The 19,154-nt window shown below is 46.5% G+C and overlaps 1 protein-coding gene across 1 annotated transcript in view; it reads left to right on the top strand.

Annotated features, from left to right (window-relative positions):
- Positions 1–2,251: 2,251 nt before the first annotated feature.
- ERGIC3 (ERGIC and golgi 3) overlaps positions 2,252–19,154 on the top strand; it is a 32,090-nt gene continuing 15,187 nt past the window's right edge. Inside the window, exons 1-4 of the mRNA XM_044298831.1 lie at positions 2,252–2,374; positions 7,529–7,599; positions 15,712–15,799; positions 18,312–18,431. Of these exons, the coding sequence (XP_044154766.1) occupies positions 2,287–2,374; positions 7,529–7,599; positions 15,712–15,799; positions 18,312–18,431 (367 nt within the window). The 5' untranslated portion in view covers positions 2,252–2,286. The remainder of the gene's footprint in view (positions 2,375–7,528; positions 7,600–15,711; positions 15,800–18,311; positions 18,432–19,154) is intronic.

The raw sequence follows: 19,154 nt of genomic DNA, 5'->3' as shown, positions 1-19,154 counted from the left end.
TAATTATCTACCAGACAACACATAGTAGTAATAGTGCCCCACAGTAATAATTTCCCACTGTGTCCCAGAAGTAATAATGCTCCCATAGTGCTCATACTAGTATTCATGTTCCTCATAGTCCCTCAACTGTAATAAAGCCCAGCATAATGCCCCCAGTAGTAATAATACTCTTTATAATGTGTTACAGTAAAAATAAAAATGCCCTGTTGTGTGGCAGTATAAAAAATTCCTCCTCTTAGTGTCCCCTGTAGAGCCAATATCCCCATAGTGCCCTCATAATGTGTGCCAGTGCCCCCTACTGTGTGCCCAAAAAACCCTCCTAAGGCCCCCAGTTGAGACAAAGTCCCCATAGTGCCCTATAATTTGCGGCAGTATAAAATACTCCTATATCGTGCCCCAATAGTGCGCCTCCCTTTATCCCCATGGTGCCTGACAATGTGCCAGTATAAAATGCCCCCATAATGTGTGCCAGTATAATTCTCCTATATAATGACCCCAATAGTGCTTGTCTCCCCCCTTCTCCATAGTGCCCCCCATGTGTGCCAGTATATAAGATAGGGCCCCAGAAAATGCCCCCATAGTGCTCCTTTCCCACCTTCTACATAGTGCCCCCCATATGTGCCAGTATATAAGATAGGGACCCCCATATTGCTCCTCCCCTCTATAGTGCCCTCATGTCGGCCAGTATATAAAATAGGCAGGCCCCCCCATATGTCAATTGCTCAGCCGCCTCATATGTCACTTGCTTAGAACCCCCAGAGTCAGGAGTACACCCCCCCTAATATCAGTTATTAATTATTTATTCAGGCACCCCCATGTGTTCATTCAGGCCCCCCATATCGATGTGACAGACCCCAATCAGACTAAAAATAAATAATTAAAACTTACCTCTCCTGCTCCGCTGCTCTCCATGTCCGCCGGGGTGTCCTGAAGTGAGTGCCTGCCCTGCTGGTCTCCAACAGCCCGCGCTGCAAAGTCAGGTTACCTGACTGCGTACAGCGTCAGGTCATAGTGCGCGCTGTACGCAGTCAGGCTGGAGGAGACCAGGGAGGAAGCGGAGCCGGAGGGGTAAGTAAGCGCTTCTCCCCGTCCGCCACCGCCTCTCTCTTGCATACTAGAGGGGGGCCTATTCATACTAGTGAGCGCTTTTGGATGCGCTCACTAGTATGAATGGGCCCCCTCACACACCGGGCCCCTGTGCAGCTGAACCGGCTGCACAGGTGATATGTCCACCCCTGAGGTCAGCCTATAGTTGATGACAGGCTACCTTTAAAACAAGAGTACATTTGGACCAGGAAGTGCTCATTAGTAACAGTGTCCACCCGCTAGAGAGGCCCTATGGTCACCCTAGACCAGTGGTTGCGAACCTATGGCACGGGTGCCAGAGGTGGCACTCAGAGCCCTCTCTGTGGGCACCCGCACCCTGGAAAAAGGGATGTACCAATATGCCTTAGACTTTTCCTGTCATTCATCAGCGCTGGGCGCTCTATGGACAGCACAGGCAGCACACTGAATGTAGGCAGGATATTATAGCTAAATGATAAAGTACATATATACTATATTGGACTGTAGTATTCAGGTTAAATTGCCATGTTGGCACTTTACGATAAATAAGTGGGTTTTGGGTTGCAATTTGGGCACTCGGTCTCTAAAAGGTTCACCATGACTGCTCTAGACCAGGCATGGCCAACTTGTGGCTCTCCAGCTGTTGTAAAACTACAATTCCCACCATGCCCTGCTGTAGGCTGATAGCTGTTGGCAGTCTGGGCATGCTGGGAGTTGTAGTTTTGAAACATCTGGAGAGCCTCAGGTTGGCCATCCCTGCTCTAGACTGTTACTCAGAAAACAACACAATTTGGTGCTGACTATCGAGTCCATTACTTGCCACCAGGGTCTTTTTCTCAGGGGAATGTGGCTGTGCATACACAAAATCACCTAAACTGGTCCTGAAACTACTGCAATAAGAACTGCAGAAATAAATACATTGCGAAATTGTTTCTAAATATCACAGACACTAATAATAAAAAAAATGCCGCTAGATGGCACCATAGCAGCGATCCTTGGTCTATGAAACAGAAACGCGCGTGCGCCTCACTCCGGCTTCTCGACGTACGGGCAGACCCATTGACGTTTCCAATCTCGAGCTGGCCCACTGGTTCTAGTCAACTGCGCATGCGTCAAAAGAAAGCAGCTGCGTTATTGGCTGTCAGTCTGACCAATAGAATTAGGACGTATAGTAAATGGACCCGGAAGTGTTGTGCTGGCTGTCTGCTTCCGGTTGAGAAGATGGAGGCTTTTCACCGGCTCCGGCAATTTGATGCTTATCCCAAAACGTTGGAAGATTTCAGAGTGAAGACGTGCGGCGGAGCAGTGGGTAAGGACGGGGCTTAGTACATAAAGGGGTTCACGGCCTGCGGTACACAGGGAGCAGCCCTCAGCAGACAGATGTCACTCCTGCCTACTGACGGGCTCCTTGTAATAGTAGTGTACCGGTATACCCACTGTCAGGTGCCCTGTAGTAGCTGTGTATCCGGTATACCCACTGTCAGGTGCCCTGTAGTAGCTGTGTATCCGGTATACCCACTGTCAGGTGCCCTGTAATAGCTGTGTATCCGGTATACCCACTGTCAGGTGCCCTGTAGTAGCTGTGTATCCGGTATACCCACTGTCAGGTGCCCTGTAGTAGCTGTGTATCCGGTATACCCACTGTCTGGTGCCCTGTAGTAGCTGTGTATCCGGTATACCCACTGTCAGGTGCCCTGTAGTAGCTGTGTATCCGGTATACCCACTGTCAGGTGCCCTGTAGTAGCTGTGTATCCGGTATACCCACTGTCTGGTGCCCTGTAGTAGCTGTGTATCCGGTATACCCACTGTCAGGTGCCCTGTAGTAGCTGTGTATCCGGTATACCCACTGTCAGGTGCCCTGTAGTAACTGTGTATCCGGTATACCCACTGTCAGGTGCCCTGTAGTAGCTGTGTACCCGGTATACCCACTGTCAGGTGCCCTGTAGTAGCTGTGTACCCGGTATACCCACTGTCAGGTGCCCTGTAGTAGCTGTGTACCCGGTATACCCACTGTCAGGTGCCCTGTAGTAGCTGTGTACCCGGTATACCCACTGTCAGGTGCCCTGTAGTAGCTGTGTTCCCGGTATACCCACTGTCAGGTGCCCTGTAGTATCTGTGTTCCCGGTATACCCACTGTCAGGTGCCCTGTAGTATCTGTGTTCCCGGTATACCCACTGTCAGGTGCCCTGTAGTATCTGTGTACCTGGTATAACCTCTGACAGGTGCGCTGTAATAGCTGTGTACCTGGTATACCCACTGACAGGTGCGCTGTAATAGCTGTGTACCCGGTATTCTCGCAAATGCCCTGTAGGGAAGTATAGTATGCAGTACATGAAATGTGGCGCTTGTGACCTGAGTGATCTGTGATGGTGTCCACTATGCTGCACTCAGTGTCATTTGAATACTGGCAGGTAGACCCACGGTTGGGCTAGAACTCACAGTATCATAGGTCACTAAGATGCAGTGAGTTCACCCCCACGTTGGTTTGGAAAATGTGGCCATCACACGGACTGCATTTCGTGGACCGCACATGACCATGTGAATGCAGCCTTGGGGCTCATGCACACAAACTTATTTTCTTTCTGTGTCTGTATTTCTGTTCCGAAAAAAAAAAAAATAGAACATGTCCTATTGTCCGCATTACGGACAAGGACAGTACTGCTCTATTAGGGGCCAGCTGTTCCGTTCTGCAGAATACGGCATGCACACAGATGTCATCCGTATTTTTTGAAGATCCGTTTTTTGCGGATCACAAAATATATTCGGTCGTGTGCATGAGGCCTTAGACATCATGCACATGACCGTATTTCTCAACCGTGTGCTGTCTGCATTTTTTGCAGATAGCAAAATGACCCATTCATTTCTACGTGGCCGTGCACGCATCTGTATTTTTTTGAAGATCCTTGGGGCTGTTCGCCGTTCTAGAACAAGTCCTCTTATTGTCTGCTTTGCGAGTGAGAATAGTCATTTCTTTAGAAGTGAGTGAGAATAATGCAGAGTGCTTATGGAAGGGCTCCGTGTTGGGTGAATCCTGAAATTATGGATTATTCCGCTTACACTTCCTTTAGACTAGCATTCATAAAGTGACACTGACAACTGCTCGGAATGTAGTACAGCTCCCAGACTATTGCACTGCCACTCCCAGCGTCCTCCCCATACTTTATGGCAGGGATGGCCAACCTGCGGCTCTTCAGCTGTTGTAAAACTACAATTCCCACCATGCCCTGCTGTAGGCTGATAGCTGTGAGAACTCTAGGCATGCTGGGAGTTGTAGTTTTGCAACAGCTGGAGAGCCGCAGGTTGGCCAGCACTGCTTTATGGATTACTAATCCTACTCTCCTCACTGACTAATTCAGTTTATGGACTACTGCTATTATGGTGCTCACTGACAACGACAGTGTAGGGACTAATGTTTGTATTCCATAAACTGTGGTTGTCAGCGAGAATAGTAGCATGTACCGTTACCACGGACAACTACATTGTGGACTACTAATCATTCTGTGTGTGTGTGCGTGCGCAGTACGGGTCTCAAAAGGAAATGGCTGAAACAGACGCAAAATGTGCAAAGCTGATGCACAGAATCCTGATGCAACGGAAAAATAACGGTGATGTGAACCTCCCCTTAGGCCTCCTGCATACGAACATGTGTGCCCCGTGGCCATGCACGAACACTGACCGTGGGGCAGCCGCAGAAGATTGCAGACCCGATTACTTTAATGGGTCCGCAATCCGGCCGTTCCGCAAAAAGATGGAACATTTTCTATCTTTTTGCGGAATGGAAGTACGGGACGAAACCCCACGGAAGCACTCCGTAGTACTTCCGTTCCGCGCTATTCTGCATGTCCGGATTTGCGGACCCATTGAAATAAATGGGTCCGCATCCGTGATGCGGAATGCACACGGAACGGTGCCCGTGTATTGTGGATCCGCAAATGCGGTCTGCAATGCGGCAACGGGACATCTACGGTCGTGTGCAGGAGGCCTTACTCAGGTGCCAAACGACAAATCTCTGTCCACTCCATTCACGTGAATAGTACCCAGCTGCGTCCACTGCACAACGGGCAGAGCTTTTTTGTTTAATTCAAGTAGAAGGAAGCCCGGAACACCATGTACATGTACAGCGCTAGCTGCCAACTTTCTCTCATTTTACCTAAGCAAATATTTAACTATATTTACAACATTTAGACAATTCAGCTTCTGTAACTTTTTTGTATCTCAAGACCGTGTCCTCAAAATGCCGATGCAGCTCGTGTGCCGACCACATTTTTTTTGTGGACCCAATGTGTCCAGGGTCCGCATTTTGCGGACATTTTAGTATTTTTATTTTGCAGAATGGACATATGGATGCAGAAAGTACATGTGCTTTCCGTATACATAGGTCTGTTCTGCAAAAAGATAGTCAGTGGGTCTGCAAAATACAGATGCAACACGTAGTTGGTAGTACAATAAAAGGATTGTCCGACCAATTAAAGGGGATCCCGAGATAGGTCCTCAGTATTGATCGGTGGTGGCCGACACCCTGGAAACCTGTCGATCAGCCACGGCCTTCTCGCAGCTCTCCAAGCACAGTTCGGTACATTGTTTAGCGGCTGTGCTTGGTATTGCGCTTAGCCCCATTGACGTAAATGGGGCTGACCATGATACCAAGCACAGCCGCTATACAATGTACCGCACTGTGGTTGGTGAGCTGCGAGAAGGTCATCAGTAGAGATGAGCAAAGCAACTTTGGAGTCAGCAGTGAAGTGTGCAGTCACGGCACGTGACCACTGAGGCTATTGATTGGGGACTCGGCACTGTAACCAGAGGAAAGATGAAAAGGCATTTTCAGTATCTGGGAACCCCTTTTAAATGTTATAACAGGGATCGGCAAGCTTCGGCACTTCGGCTGCTGTGAAACTGTGATGGCCTATTTTAGACGGGCGAGTCTTCCGTGTGGGTGCAGTGCGTTAGGTGAGCCCTACAAGTTGCTGCCTGGTAACAAGTGCTGCTGCGCTCGCCAGACCTTATGGTTTATGGCGACAAGAAGGTCGCTTGCTTGCTCAGAACAACCAATCGGATTCTAGCTTTCATTTTTGTAGTGCAGTTTAGAAGGTGAATTCCGAGATCTGATTGGGTGCTTTGGGTAACTCGTCCACGTGTTGTTCACGGCTAAAAAAAAAACCACCGGTAAACTCCATTGTGTTGGAAAGAGGGGTCGGGTACATAATTGCTTTACAGACCGCAAACACACATTGGTGAAGCGTGAAGCTGCTGTACTCGTGGCGTTTAACCCTGCGTGTGCATTCAGACTATTCATTTCATTCTAAAGGCAGAATAAGTGTCAGGATCAGCAAATGGGACTTAACATCAAGATCGTGTAAAATGTTTGCTGTCCGTTATAAAGAACCAAATGGAAGCAGAGTCTGCGCGGCCGCCCCACGGCTTACCATCCTTCCAATTGTGCTTGGGGAATTTTCAGATTACTCTGGATAAAAAAAAGAGAGAAAATACTGAAATCCCTCTCACCATTTCTTTGAGCTTCCATTGGAGCTATATGTTGGGAGGATTTCCTGACGTATACCTCCGCCAGAAGACTGCAGGGTGTGCCTCTGCATAGGCTGCCCACAGGAAAAACGTATACCGTGCTGTAGAAGTCTGGGCACTGTTCATACCATGATATACCAAGCCTTAAAGGGCTTTCAGTAAAAACAACAGTCAACACTGGGGAATGGCCTACAATAAATAATAGATGACCACTTACCTTTCAACTCCGGCGCAGTCACTTTGATCCCCATGGACGGGCTCTGTTTACCCAGGTGCAGCGATGACGTCATGTTGACAACACGTGACCATTGCGGCCAATCATTGGTCTCAGTAATTAACCGAAAAGGCCAGCGATTGGCTGTAACGTGCTGTGAATGTGATGTCATCGCTGCAACTGGGTAAACGGAGCCTGTCCTGGAGAACCGAAGTGATGGCGCAGGATCTGCAAGGTAAGTGACCATCTATCATGTATTGTAGGCCATTCTCCACTTTTGACTGGTTTCTTACTGAAACTGGACAGCCTCTTTAAAGGGGTTTTCCCATCTCAGACAATGGGGGCATATCATTAGGATATCCCACCAGTGGTTCCCACACGTACACAGAGAATGGGAGCGATGGTCACGCAAGCGTGGTGCGCTCCCATTCACTACTATAGGGAGAGCACTTGGTGGTGGCTGGACGTGGGGAAACCCGGGGTCCTCTGGCCACCACCTTCCCCTCTCTGTTCTCGGTATAGGTGTGGGTCCCACCTCCTAGCAATATGCCCCCATTGTCTCAGATGGGAATACCCCTTTAAAAACACAGTTTTGGCCTGCAATGGGTGAAGATGGCCTATGGATATGCTCATCAAGCACAGCATTTTAACTGTGTTTGTAGCCACAAATTCTATGTATTTTGTTGAGTTAACTGTGATTTTCTTCCTGTTTTCTTTTTCTTCTAGTCACTGTGATCAGCGGGCTTATAATGCTGATATTATTTTTCTCTGAGCTCCAGTACTTTCTCACTAAAGAGGTAAGTACGAACCTTTTAAAGGGGTTGTCTCACTTTAGCAGCTGGCATTTATCACGTAGAGAAAGTTAATAATACAAGGCACTTCCTAATGTATTGTTGTTATCCATAATGCCTCCTTTGCTGGCTGGATTCATTTTTCCATCACATTATACACTGCTCGTTTCCACCCTGCAGTCCATCAGTGGTGGTCATGCTTGCACACTATAGGAGAAGGCATCAGCCTCTCTGGTGGCCGGGATTGTGGAAGTTCGCATTGGCCGGCGCTTTTTCATACAGTGTACAAGCACGGCCACTTTATGCTTTTAAAGGGGTTATCCACACATTTAAAAATGTGTATTTTTTTTATTTTATTTTTTTTACTCACATATTTGAATGACTGTCTACTTTTTCTGTGGGTGAGCAGCAGCTTTCCTCCACTGCATGGGAAAATAGTTCCTCACGTATAGCCCCAGATATACATATAGTATGTAATGCACCCACAATTCCCTTCTCCACTGTCTAGAGGGAGGTATAGCTATATATTTCTATGAATTTAGAAGTAGGGCTGCCTGAATGAAAGGTGTCTGGACAGCTTCACCAGCACTGAGAGGCGGGAAGCTACTGAGCATGTCAGTCCACCTCTGAATGCAGGAAAGGGTGGACTAGAAGGATAAACAGCAGGGTGCACCACCAGAGGGTATTGTATATTGTAGTAATTTATACATGAATCTTGCAATTATACTTTATTTAAAATGCCCTATTAATTGCATAGTAATACTTTTTATGTGATAACTCCTTTAAGTTTACTTTGTTAAAAGGGTTATCCAACTTCTATAATGTTTTCCCCCCCACGTCATATGCCCGGGCCCCTCACAGAGGTTGCACTTACCTCGCTCCCCTTCACCCACGCCGCTTCTCATACTGGCACCGCCGCCGCATCTCCCCGTTGCACGGATGAAAACATCCGGCGATGGGATCGAACCTCCCTACATCATAACAGCAGAAGGGGAGTATGGAGAGAGTAAACTACAGCTCAGGACGTGATACTGAAATTAAAAGGTAAGAGTCCACTATCCCGACAAGTTTCTGCCTGTAAACAGTGTTATCCAGGGGGTCAAGGACAATTACCCTTGATAATGCTGTTTACACAGCAAAGTTGTCGGGATATTGGACTTTGTTTTTAATTTCACTATCATGTCCTGGGCTGTAATTTCTGTGTGATCCGCAGACACCGGTCTATAGTGTATATCTATCGCAGGTCTACTGCCGTTTTCTGGTGTAAATGAAGACTGCCAAGCTGCCATAGATTTCAGTCTAGGGGCATGGACTGCCAGAGCCTCTCCATCCTTCGATAGAGCAGGGGATATCGTAGGCTAGAGTAACGCCGGTTTGGAGAAATCTCCCCTATAGTGTCCATAACGACAATTTTCTAAAAAGCGTCTTCTTAATAAATTTGGCGAATTTTGAATAGTTTGAGGGGCAGTCAATATGTGCCTGCTATTTGTGATTTATTTATTTATTTATTTATTTATTTTTTTGTACCTGAACCCAAAAAAAAATTTCCATCTCAAATGGAGGGCAAATGTGCACAGGATCCTTTTTTTTTTTTTTTTTTTTTCAGGATCATTTTTTTTATTTTTTATTTTCTTTATTTTTTTTTTTGTTCTTCTGACAGAAGGACGGAAAGATAATGATGTGAGCTCCCCCTAAAACTAGTAATTTATACATTTTAACCTCTGCTCTCTTTACGCATTGGAATCCTGTGGGTGTTCCTTCCCAGTGATTGACAGCTTTCCCTGTATCTTTAGTCATGCATAGTTAGCTGTCAGTCACTGAGTGGCTCTGCCCACATAACTTCAGTTTGACAAGTTTTACTGAATCTTTTCCTGTAAAACTGTATATTAATGTGCTCAGCTCCTCCTGCTCTATAACTTGCTGCCTGCAGATTGCATTGTATTTTCATGGTGACGGGTTCCCTTTAACCGCCTCCGGACCGCCTAACGCAGATGTGCGCAGCGCTGCCGCCTCCGGACCGCACATCTGCGCAGTTATGTGGGCGAGACGCGAGATGACGCGCTATGCGGCCCGCGCATGCGCAGTTCGGGCCGGCATTTCGTAGAGGACCATTTCGTTATCAGCTTGCCAGCCAATGATCGCGGCTGGCAAGCTGATGATTTTCAAAAAATCCAATCAGAGAGCCAGATAACAGATCATATTTGTAAATATGATCTGTTATATGGCTGCCTGCTCCTCTGCTGGTTCTTTTCGTCGGTTGGATCCAGCAGAGGAGCAGGCTACACAGTGAGTACACCAAACACCACATACTAGCCCCAGATCACCCCCCTGAACCCCAATTAACCCTTTGATCACCCCTTTGTCAATCACTAGTGAAAGGAAAAAAGTGATCAGTGTAAACTGTAACTTTTTTTTTTCACTGGTATTGACCGTCAGGTTTTAGGTATAGTTTAGGCCCCTTGGTTAGGTAGTTAGCGATCAGTTAGCGCCCAGCCCACCGCACCGCAGTCCGTTATTCGCTGATTAGCGTATCGCTAATCAGCATTTGTACGTTTGTACTTTTATAGTATCTGGAAGTGATCAAAACTGATCACGGTCAGATCTATAATTGTATTAGTGTCACTTTAGTTCGCCCTCCACCCAAAACGCAGTGTTTGCCCGATCAGGCCTGATCGGTCGCCCACACGTGCGTTCGCCCACACCCGCCCCACCGCAGTGACAAAAAAAATTTTTTTTGATCACTGCACAATCACTTTACACGCACTGCGGCGATAAAAAAAATCAGTTTTGATATTTTTTTTATCAACCGCAGCGGCCTCCGGTACTTCGCTAGCCTCCCCTTTGTAAGACAGGCTTGCTTTTTTTTCTTGGGTAGTCTCAGGGAATACCCCTAAATTTAGTTGCCCAAAATGTCAAACGGGGGGTATTCTTCTGAAGAGGCCTACAGGCTTCTGACCCAGTCGGATGAGGAATGGGAACCCTCATCTGATGAATCCAGCGGGTCAGAATACGAACCTGTAGAAAGCAGTGGCTCTCTGACCCAAAGTTCGGACGAGGAGGCTGAGGTCCCTGATAGCACCAGGCGTACCCGGCCCTGTGTCGCTAGACCACAGGTTGCGCAGGATCCGCTTCAAGAGCAGCAGAGTGGGGCTGGTGCTGTCGGATTACGTGGTGAGGCATACACCAGCAGCCCAGCCCTCCCTGGACCTAGTACCAGCACTGCCGTACAACCTGGTGAAGTAGCGAGCACCAGAAGGGCAGTTGAAGCTGGTACGGTGGCACGAGCAGTAGTGACCCCGTCGCAGCCACCGCAAAGACGTGCCCGTAGAGCCCCTAGAATCCCTGAGGTGCTGGCAAACCCTGATTGGCAGTCCCCAACTTCAGCCGCACCTGTAGTTTTCCCTTTCACTGCCCAGTCTGGAGTTCGGGTTGAGACAGCTCAGATCGGTTCGGCCCTGGGATTTTTTTAGCTGTTCTTGACTGCGGAGATCTTAGACATAGTTGTGGCCAACACAAACAGGTATGCCACACAATTTATAACCGCTAACCCGGGAAGCTTGTATGCCCAGCCTTTCCGGTGGAAACCAGTCCAAGTTTCCGAAATTAAAACTTTTCTGGGCCTCCTCCTCAACATGGGTCTAACTAAAAAGCATGAATTGCGGTCATATTGGTCCACGAACCCAATTTATCACATGCCCATGTTCTCTGCTGCTATGTCCAGGGCACGTTTTGAGGCCATCCTGCGTTTCCTGCACTCTAGCGACAACACCGCCTCCCGTCCCAGAGGCCACCCTGCTTTTGACCGGCTCCACAAAATTCGGACCCTCATAGACCATTTCAACCTGAAATTTGCAGATTTGTATACCCCAGAGCAAAACATCTGCGCAGACGAGTCCCTGATACATTTTACCGGGCGCCTTGGCTTCAAACAATACATCCCAAGCAAGCGCGCCCAGTATGGGGTCAAATTGTATAAGCTCTGTGAAAGGGCCACAGGCTATACCCACAAATTTCGGATCTATGAGGGAAAAGATCAGACCCTGGAGCCGGTCGGTTGCCCTGACTACCTGGGGAGCAGTGGGAAGACAGTTTGGGACTTGGTGTCACCCTTATTCGGCAAGGGGTACCATCTTTATGTGGACAATTTTTACACAAGTGTGGCCCTCTTTAGGCATTTGTTTCTAGAACGGATTGGCGCCTGTGGTACCGCGCGAACTAGTCGCGCGGGCTTCCCCCAACGGCTCGTTACCACCCGTCTTGCAAGGGGGCAGAGGGCCGCACTGTGTAACGAAGAACTGCTCGCGGTGAAATGGAGAGACAAGCGTGACGTTTACATGCTCTCCTCCATTCACGCAGACACGACAATACAAATTGAGCGAGCAACCCGTGTCATTGAAAAGCCCCTCTCAGTCCACGACTATAATTTGCTCATGGGAGGGGTGGACTTCAATGACCAGATGTTGTCTCCGTATTTAGTTTCCCGCAGAACCAGACGCTGGTATAAGAAGGTGTCTGTATATTTAATTCAATTGGCTCTGTATAATAGTTTTGTTCTCTACAGTAAGGCTGGGAGAACACGATCCTTCCTCAAATTTCAGGAAGAGATCATCGAGAACCTCCTGTACCCAGGAGGTTCCGTGGCCCCATCCACCAGTGTAGTTAGCCGTCTACACGAGCGACATTTCCCCAATGTCGTTCCTGGTACCTCAACCCAACCGTCACCCCGAAAAAGATGTCGTGTCTGTAGAAGGAGTGGAATAAGGCGTGACACCCACTATTTCTGTCCTGACTGTCCTGACCACCCTGCCCTATGCTTTGGAGAGTGTTTCCGGAAGTACCACACACAGTTACACCTAGCATAGGGATCACATCTCACCAGGACAGGCACACAGGGCTATTAGGGCCCATTCACTCACAGCTGCTGCAAACCTCTCCTTTCACCTGGGACAAAGTGCATAACGCACTTCGCCACATCTTTGGGCGATTTGCGCTTTGCACATTGACCCATGGGGAAGGAGAGGTTTGTTCTATAAAGGTAAAAAAAAAACACCAGTAAGCAAAAAGGTTAATGTTCAGTTTAAAAAGTTAAAGTTTATATATTCTGTTCCAAAGTTAATAAAATTATTGCGTTGCGGCCTGGTTTTTTCTTTGTTTTTTTACCTTCCAGGTGGACCAACCGATCGACTAGCTGCAGCACCGATGTGCATTCTGACAGAAGCATTGCGCTGCTGTCAGATTACACGCAAGTCAGTGTATGCGGCGCTGCAAGACGGGATTTTCTCCTCTGCAGTGACAGATACGTTTGCCGAGGCATACGAGCTGAGGAGGAGGCGGCGTTCCTATGCTTTGGCAAACACTTTGTATATATATATATATATATAAAAAAAAAAACAATCCCGGCAATGATTTATTCATCCACATCGATTGATGCGAATGGAGAAATCTGGTTTGCCAGGGCATACGAGCTAAGTGGGTATGGATGTTGGGCGGAGCTCCTATGTCCTGGCAGACGCCTTTCCCCTCCTTTTTTTTTTTTGGCAGAGATTTTTTCATCCACATTGATCAATGCGAATGAAGAAATCTGTGCTGTTCATTTTTTTCTTTCAGCCCAGAGGCTGAACGGAAAAAAAAATCTCATTACCTGTATGCTCAATATAAGGAGAATAGCAGAAACTCCTAATGCTGGCCATACATGTAATGATTGCAGAGACCCTCAAATGCCAGGGCAGTACAAACACCCCACAAATGACCCCATTTTGGAAAGAAGACACCCCAAGGTATTCGCTGAGGGGCATATTGAGTCCATGAAAGATTTAAATTTTTGTCCTAAGTTAGCGGAAAGTGAGACTTTGTGAGAAAAAAAAAAAAAAAAATCAATTTCCGCTAACTTATGCGAAAAAAAAAATTTCTATGAACTTGCCAGGCCCCTCATTGGATACCTTGGGGTGTCTTCTTTCCAAAGTGGGGTCACATGTGGGGTATTTATACTGCCCTGCCTTTTTAGGGGCCCGAAAGCGAGAGAAGAAGTCTGGGATCCAAATGTCTAAAAATGCCCTCCTAAAAGGAATTTGGGCCCCTTTGCGCATCTAGGCTGCAAAAAAGTGTGACACATCTGGTATCGCCGTACTCAGGAGAAGTTGGGGAATGTGTTTTGGGGTGTCATTTTACATATACCCATGCTGGGTGAGAAAAATATCTTGGTCAAATGCCAACTTTGTATAAAAAAAATGGGAAAAGTTGTCTTTTGCCAAGATATTTCTCTCACCCAGCATGGGTATATGTAAAATGACACCCCAAAACACATTCCACAACTTCTCCTGAGTACGGCGATACCAGATGTGTCACACTTTTTTGCAGCCAAGGTGGGCAAAGGGGCACATATTCCAAAGTGCACCTTTCGGATTTCACTGGTCATTTTTTACACATTTTGATTGCAAAGTACTTCTCACACATATGGGCCCCTAAATTGCCAGGGCAGTATAACTACGCCACAAGTGACCCCATTTTGGAAAGAAGACACCTCAAGGTATTCTGTGAGGGGCATGGTGAGTTCCTAGAATTTTTAATTTTTTGTCGCAAGTTAGTGGAATATGAGACTTTGTAAGAAAAAAATAAAAAATAAATCATCATCATTTTCCGCTAACTTGTGACAAAAAAAATAAAAAGTTCTATGAACTCACTATGCCCATCAGCGAATACCTTAGGGTGTCTACTTTCCGAAATGGGGTCATTTGTGGGGTTTTTCTACTGTTTGGGCATTGTAGAACCTCAGGAATCATGACAGGTGCTCAGAAAATCAGAGCTGTTTCAATAAGCGGAAATTCACATTTTTGTACCATAGTGTATAAACGCTATAACTTTTACCCAAACCATTTTTTTTTTTTGCCCAAACATTTTTATTTTTATCAACGACATGTTGAACAATAAATTTGGCGAAAAATTTATATATGGATGGCGTTTTTTTTGCAAAATTTTACAGCTGAAAGTGAAAAATGTCATTTTTTTGAAAAAAAATCGTTACATTTTGATTAATAACAAAAAAAGTAAAAATGTCAGCAGCAATAAAATACCACCAAATGAAAGCTCTATTAGGCCTCTTTCACACTTGCGTTGTCCGGATCCGGCGTGTACTCCACTTGCCGGAATTACACGCCGGATCCGGAAAACCGCAAGTGTACTGAAAGCATTTGAAGACTGATCCGTCTTCAAAATGCTTTCAGTGTTACTATGGCACCCAGGACGCTATTAAAGTCCTGGTTGCCATAGTAGTAGTGGGGAGCGGTATACTTACAGTCCGTGCGGCTCCCGGGGCGCTCCAGAGTGACGTCAGAGCGCCCCATGATCCATGCGATCACGTGATCCATGCGCTTGAGCGCACTCTGGAGCGCCCCGGGAGCCGCACGGATGGTAAGTATGCTGCTCCCCGCTCCCCACTACACTTTACCATGGTGGCTGCCAGGACTTTAGCGTCCCGGCAGCCATGGTAACCATTGAGAAAAAGCTAAACGTCGCATCCGGCAATGCGCCGAAACGACGTTTAGCTTAAGGCCGGATCCGGATCAATGCCTTTCAATGGGCATTCATTCCGGATCCGGCCTTGCGGGAAGTGTTCCGGATTTTTGGCCGGAGCAAAAAGCGCAGCATGCTGCGCTATTTGCTGCAGCCAAAAAATGTTCCGTTCCGGAATGGAAGACATCCTGATGCATCCTGAAGGACGGACTGTCCATTCAGAATGCATTAGGATAATCCTGATCAGTATTCTTCCGGCATAGAGCCCCAACGACGGAACTCTATGCCGGAAGACAATAACGCAGATGTGAAAGAGCCCTTAGTGAGAAGAAAAGGAGGTAAAATTCATTTGGGTGGTAAGTTGCATGACCGAGCAATAAACAGTGAAAGGAGTGTAGTGCCGAAGTGTAAAAAGTGCTCTGGTCATGAAGGGGGTTTCAGCTAGCGGGGTTGAAGTGGTTAAACCATATCCAGTAAAGGGGCAGCCCAGCAATCAAGATGTAAGATGGAGTTTAAATGCCAGGACTTGAAATAACGTGCCATCTGTTTTCAGTTTGATTACTACAATTAATTTTTGGGGTTTTCTCTGTAATTTCTTCTTCTCTTCAGGTCTATCCAGAATTATTTGTTGACAAGTCTAGGGGCGACAAGTTAAAGATTAACATTGATATAATCTTTCCACATATGCCCTGTGCCTGTAAGTAAACTCTCCCATACTTGTTTTTGGTTATCATACAGGTCGTTCTTGCAAATGTTTTAAAAGGGTTATGTCATCTTATACATTAGGAGCATATCGCTAGGATATGCTCCCAATGTCTGATAGGTATGGGTCCCACGTCTGGGACCCGCACCTATCTTTAGAACAGAACCCACAAACTGAAGGAGGGCGTACCGAGCATTGGAATTGAATGGCAAGCGCAGCCAACGCTTCATTCACTTCTATGGGGCTGACTGAAATAGCCAAGCTCATTGCTTGGCTATTGTCGGCAATCCCATAGAAATGGAAGGAGGGCCGCTGCATATACGCAGTGCACCCTCCTTCTCTTTGCGGACTCCGTTCTAAAGATAGGTGCAGGTCCCAGAGGTTGGAATCCTAGTGATATGCCCCCAGTGTATGAGATGATACAACCCCTTTAACCACCTAACTGTTTTGCCCAAGTCCAGCTCTGACAGTGGGAAAAGTAGCTAACTGGAGGGGGGGGGGGGCTGCTTTAGATGCTGCTATCTCCTAAATGGTAGCAGCTAGAAACAACATACTGGTCTTGTTTAAAAGCTGACATTCCAGGCTTTTAGACAAAAGCTGAAGTCCAAGCAACAGGGGAGAAATCACTGTTGGAAATCAAGTCGGGAAAAAACAGTTTTTACTTTTACAGCATCCTGATTTCTATCAGTGATATCTTCCCCTGTACTGAACATATTGCTGTCATTGTCTTAAAGCTTGGAATGTCAGCTTTCAAACAAGACCAGTTACATGTTTTCTGCTACCATTCAGGAGATGGCAGCATCTAAAGCAGCACTGCTGGAGCTGGACTGGGGCAAAACAGTTAGGTGGTTAATTTTCCTTGATTTGGTGGAAAACTGGTATTTCTTTGTACGTGGCCCCTTCCAACTGTATAAGTATATTGCAGTGGATCTAGTTTTGCGGTTGCATCTGCTAGTGCATGTTTTTGTGTAGCACAAAACAGCAGACTACTCCTAACATAATTTAAATTCTCTATAAACTGCATCTAAACCAGCATGCGGATTACAGCCCATCAGCATTTTAAGAATGAAATCCTTTTAAGGCTAGGGGTACACAACAGCATGTACACGTACACGACTTGCTCAAGCAGGTCACAGCCGACGTACTTTGCAATCTGATGTCAAACTCGATGCGACTTCTAACCACTAATACAACAGGTTGTGAGATCCCATTAACAATCATTAGATGAAATATCGCAATCATGAGATGCATTAATTTTCCTATCATTTGAATTTAATGTCTTCACTTAAGACCCAAGTGCTTTATGCTAAATGGTTACTGTTGTGTTTTAATTTTTATTTTTTAAAGAAGCAACCCCCAACAAAATTAGCTGTTGGCTGGGGTTGTTCCTGCAGCTGTGTCACGCTGGGCATGTCATAGAAGCCTGGCTTCAATCTACCAGAACTGGAACTTCTCTTAGGCCTCTTTCACACAGGTGTCGCGTGTGAGGGCCGGATAGGATGCGGGTGCGTTGCGGGAAAATGCGCAATTTTTTTTCCACGTGAGTGCAAAGCATTTTAATGCATTTTGCATGCGTGTGAGGAAAATCAGCATGTTTGGTACCCAGACTTCTTCACAGAAGTTCGGGTTTGGGATCGGTGTTGTGTAGATTTTATTATTTTCCCTTATAACATGGTTATAAGGGAAAATAATAGCATTCTTAATACAGAATGCTTAGTACAATAGGGATGAAGGGGGTTAAAAAAATAAATTAAATAATTTAACTCTCTTCATCCACTTGTTCGCACAGCTTGGCTTCTCTTCTGTCTTCTTCTTTGACATGGGAGGAAAAGGACCTTTGATGACGTCACTGTGCTCCTTTATTTTTTTTAACCCCCTTCATCACTATTTTACTAAGCATTCTGTATTCAGAATGCTATTATTTTCCCTTATAACCATGTTATAAGGGAAAATAATAATGATCGGGTCCCCATCCCGATCGTCTCCTAGCAAGCATGCATGAAAATCGCACCGCATCCGCACTTGCTTGCAGATGCTTGCGATTTTCACGCAACCCCATTCACTTCTATGGGCCCTGCGTTGCGTGAAAAACGCACAATATAGAGCATGCTGTGATTTTCATGCAATGCACAAGTGATGCATGAAAATCACTGCTCATGTGCACAGCCCCATATGGAGAGAGTAAACTACAGCTCAGGACTTGATACTCGCCCATGTGAAAGAGGCCTTACAGAGCAGTTTTCTACTCTGGTTTATAGAGTGGGACCCCAAGCTTGGGACCCTCCTCTTTGACATCCAGATGCCTTAATAGGCACACACATAGAGCACAGATTTATCATTGCACATGTTTCTGTTTGGAAGAATGTGAATTGCCGTGTTGATGTGACATAACTACAAAAGTGGTGACATAACTACTGTAAGTGATATATAATCCAGGCAGGCAGAGTGCTATTTATTTTGGCTGTGACTTCTCTTTTCCTGATCTTGCATCTTGCTTTTACGGCAGATCTGAGTATTGATGCTATGGACGTAGCTGGGGAGCAGCAGTTGGATGTGGAGCACAATCTATTCAAGAAGAGGCTGGACAAGGATGGGAAGCCGGTGACTTCAGAAGCCGAGAAGCATGGTAAATGTGGCAGGGGTGTAAATGCATGGCTATTAATCTGTCATTATTGAAGTATATGAAACATTATCCGTCTGTATCAATGAATCATTGAAAAGAAAGAACGTTCCAGGCTTTATTTTCTCTATTAATTTGCTCTATATCATGGGGCAGTTACAAAACTTTGTAATGTTGTATGGACTATAGTGCTACCTGCACAATGTTCCCATGTCTGCAGTGTAAGGCCGAATGCACACGGCCGTGTTCCGCGGCCGAGAGCGGTCTGTGGTATGCCGGGCTGGATTTCTGTTCAGAGCAGGAGCGCACGGCGTCATTGGTTGCTATGACGCCGTGCGCTTCCTGCTGCCGCCGTAGTACAGTAATACACTGGTATAGATCATACCAGTGTATTACTGTACTGCGGCGGCAGCAGGAAGCGCACGGCGTCATAGCAACCAATGACGCCGTGCGCTCCTGCTCTGAACAGGAATCCAGCCCGGCATACCACGGACCGCTCTCGGCCGCGGAACACGGCCGTGTGCATTCGGCCTAAGTCGTAGGGGTTTTCTCTGAGGTTAAAAGTGTACAACCTCCTTAAATGACCACTTATCATATAACCCCGATCTAACATGGGAGCAGAAATAGAAACCGGCTTGACCTTCATTCTCTGTAGACAGCTGTAGTCTTTGTGTTTCTTGGACTTAAAGGACATCTGTCAGCAGATTTGTACCTATGACACTGGCTGAC

Source organism: Bufo gargarizans, chromosome 6 (genome assembly GCF_014858855.1).
Source record: "Bufo gargarizans isolate SCDJY-AF-19 chromosome 6, ASM1485885v1, whole genome shotgun sequence".
Taxonomy (NCBI): Eukaryota; Metazoa; Chordata; class Amphibia; order Anura; family Bufonidae; genus Bufo; species Bufo gargarizans.
This window is presented reverse-complemented; position numbering and strand designations above follow the sequence as displayed.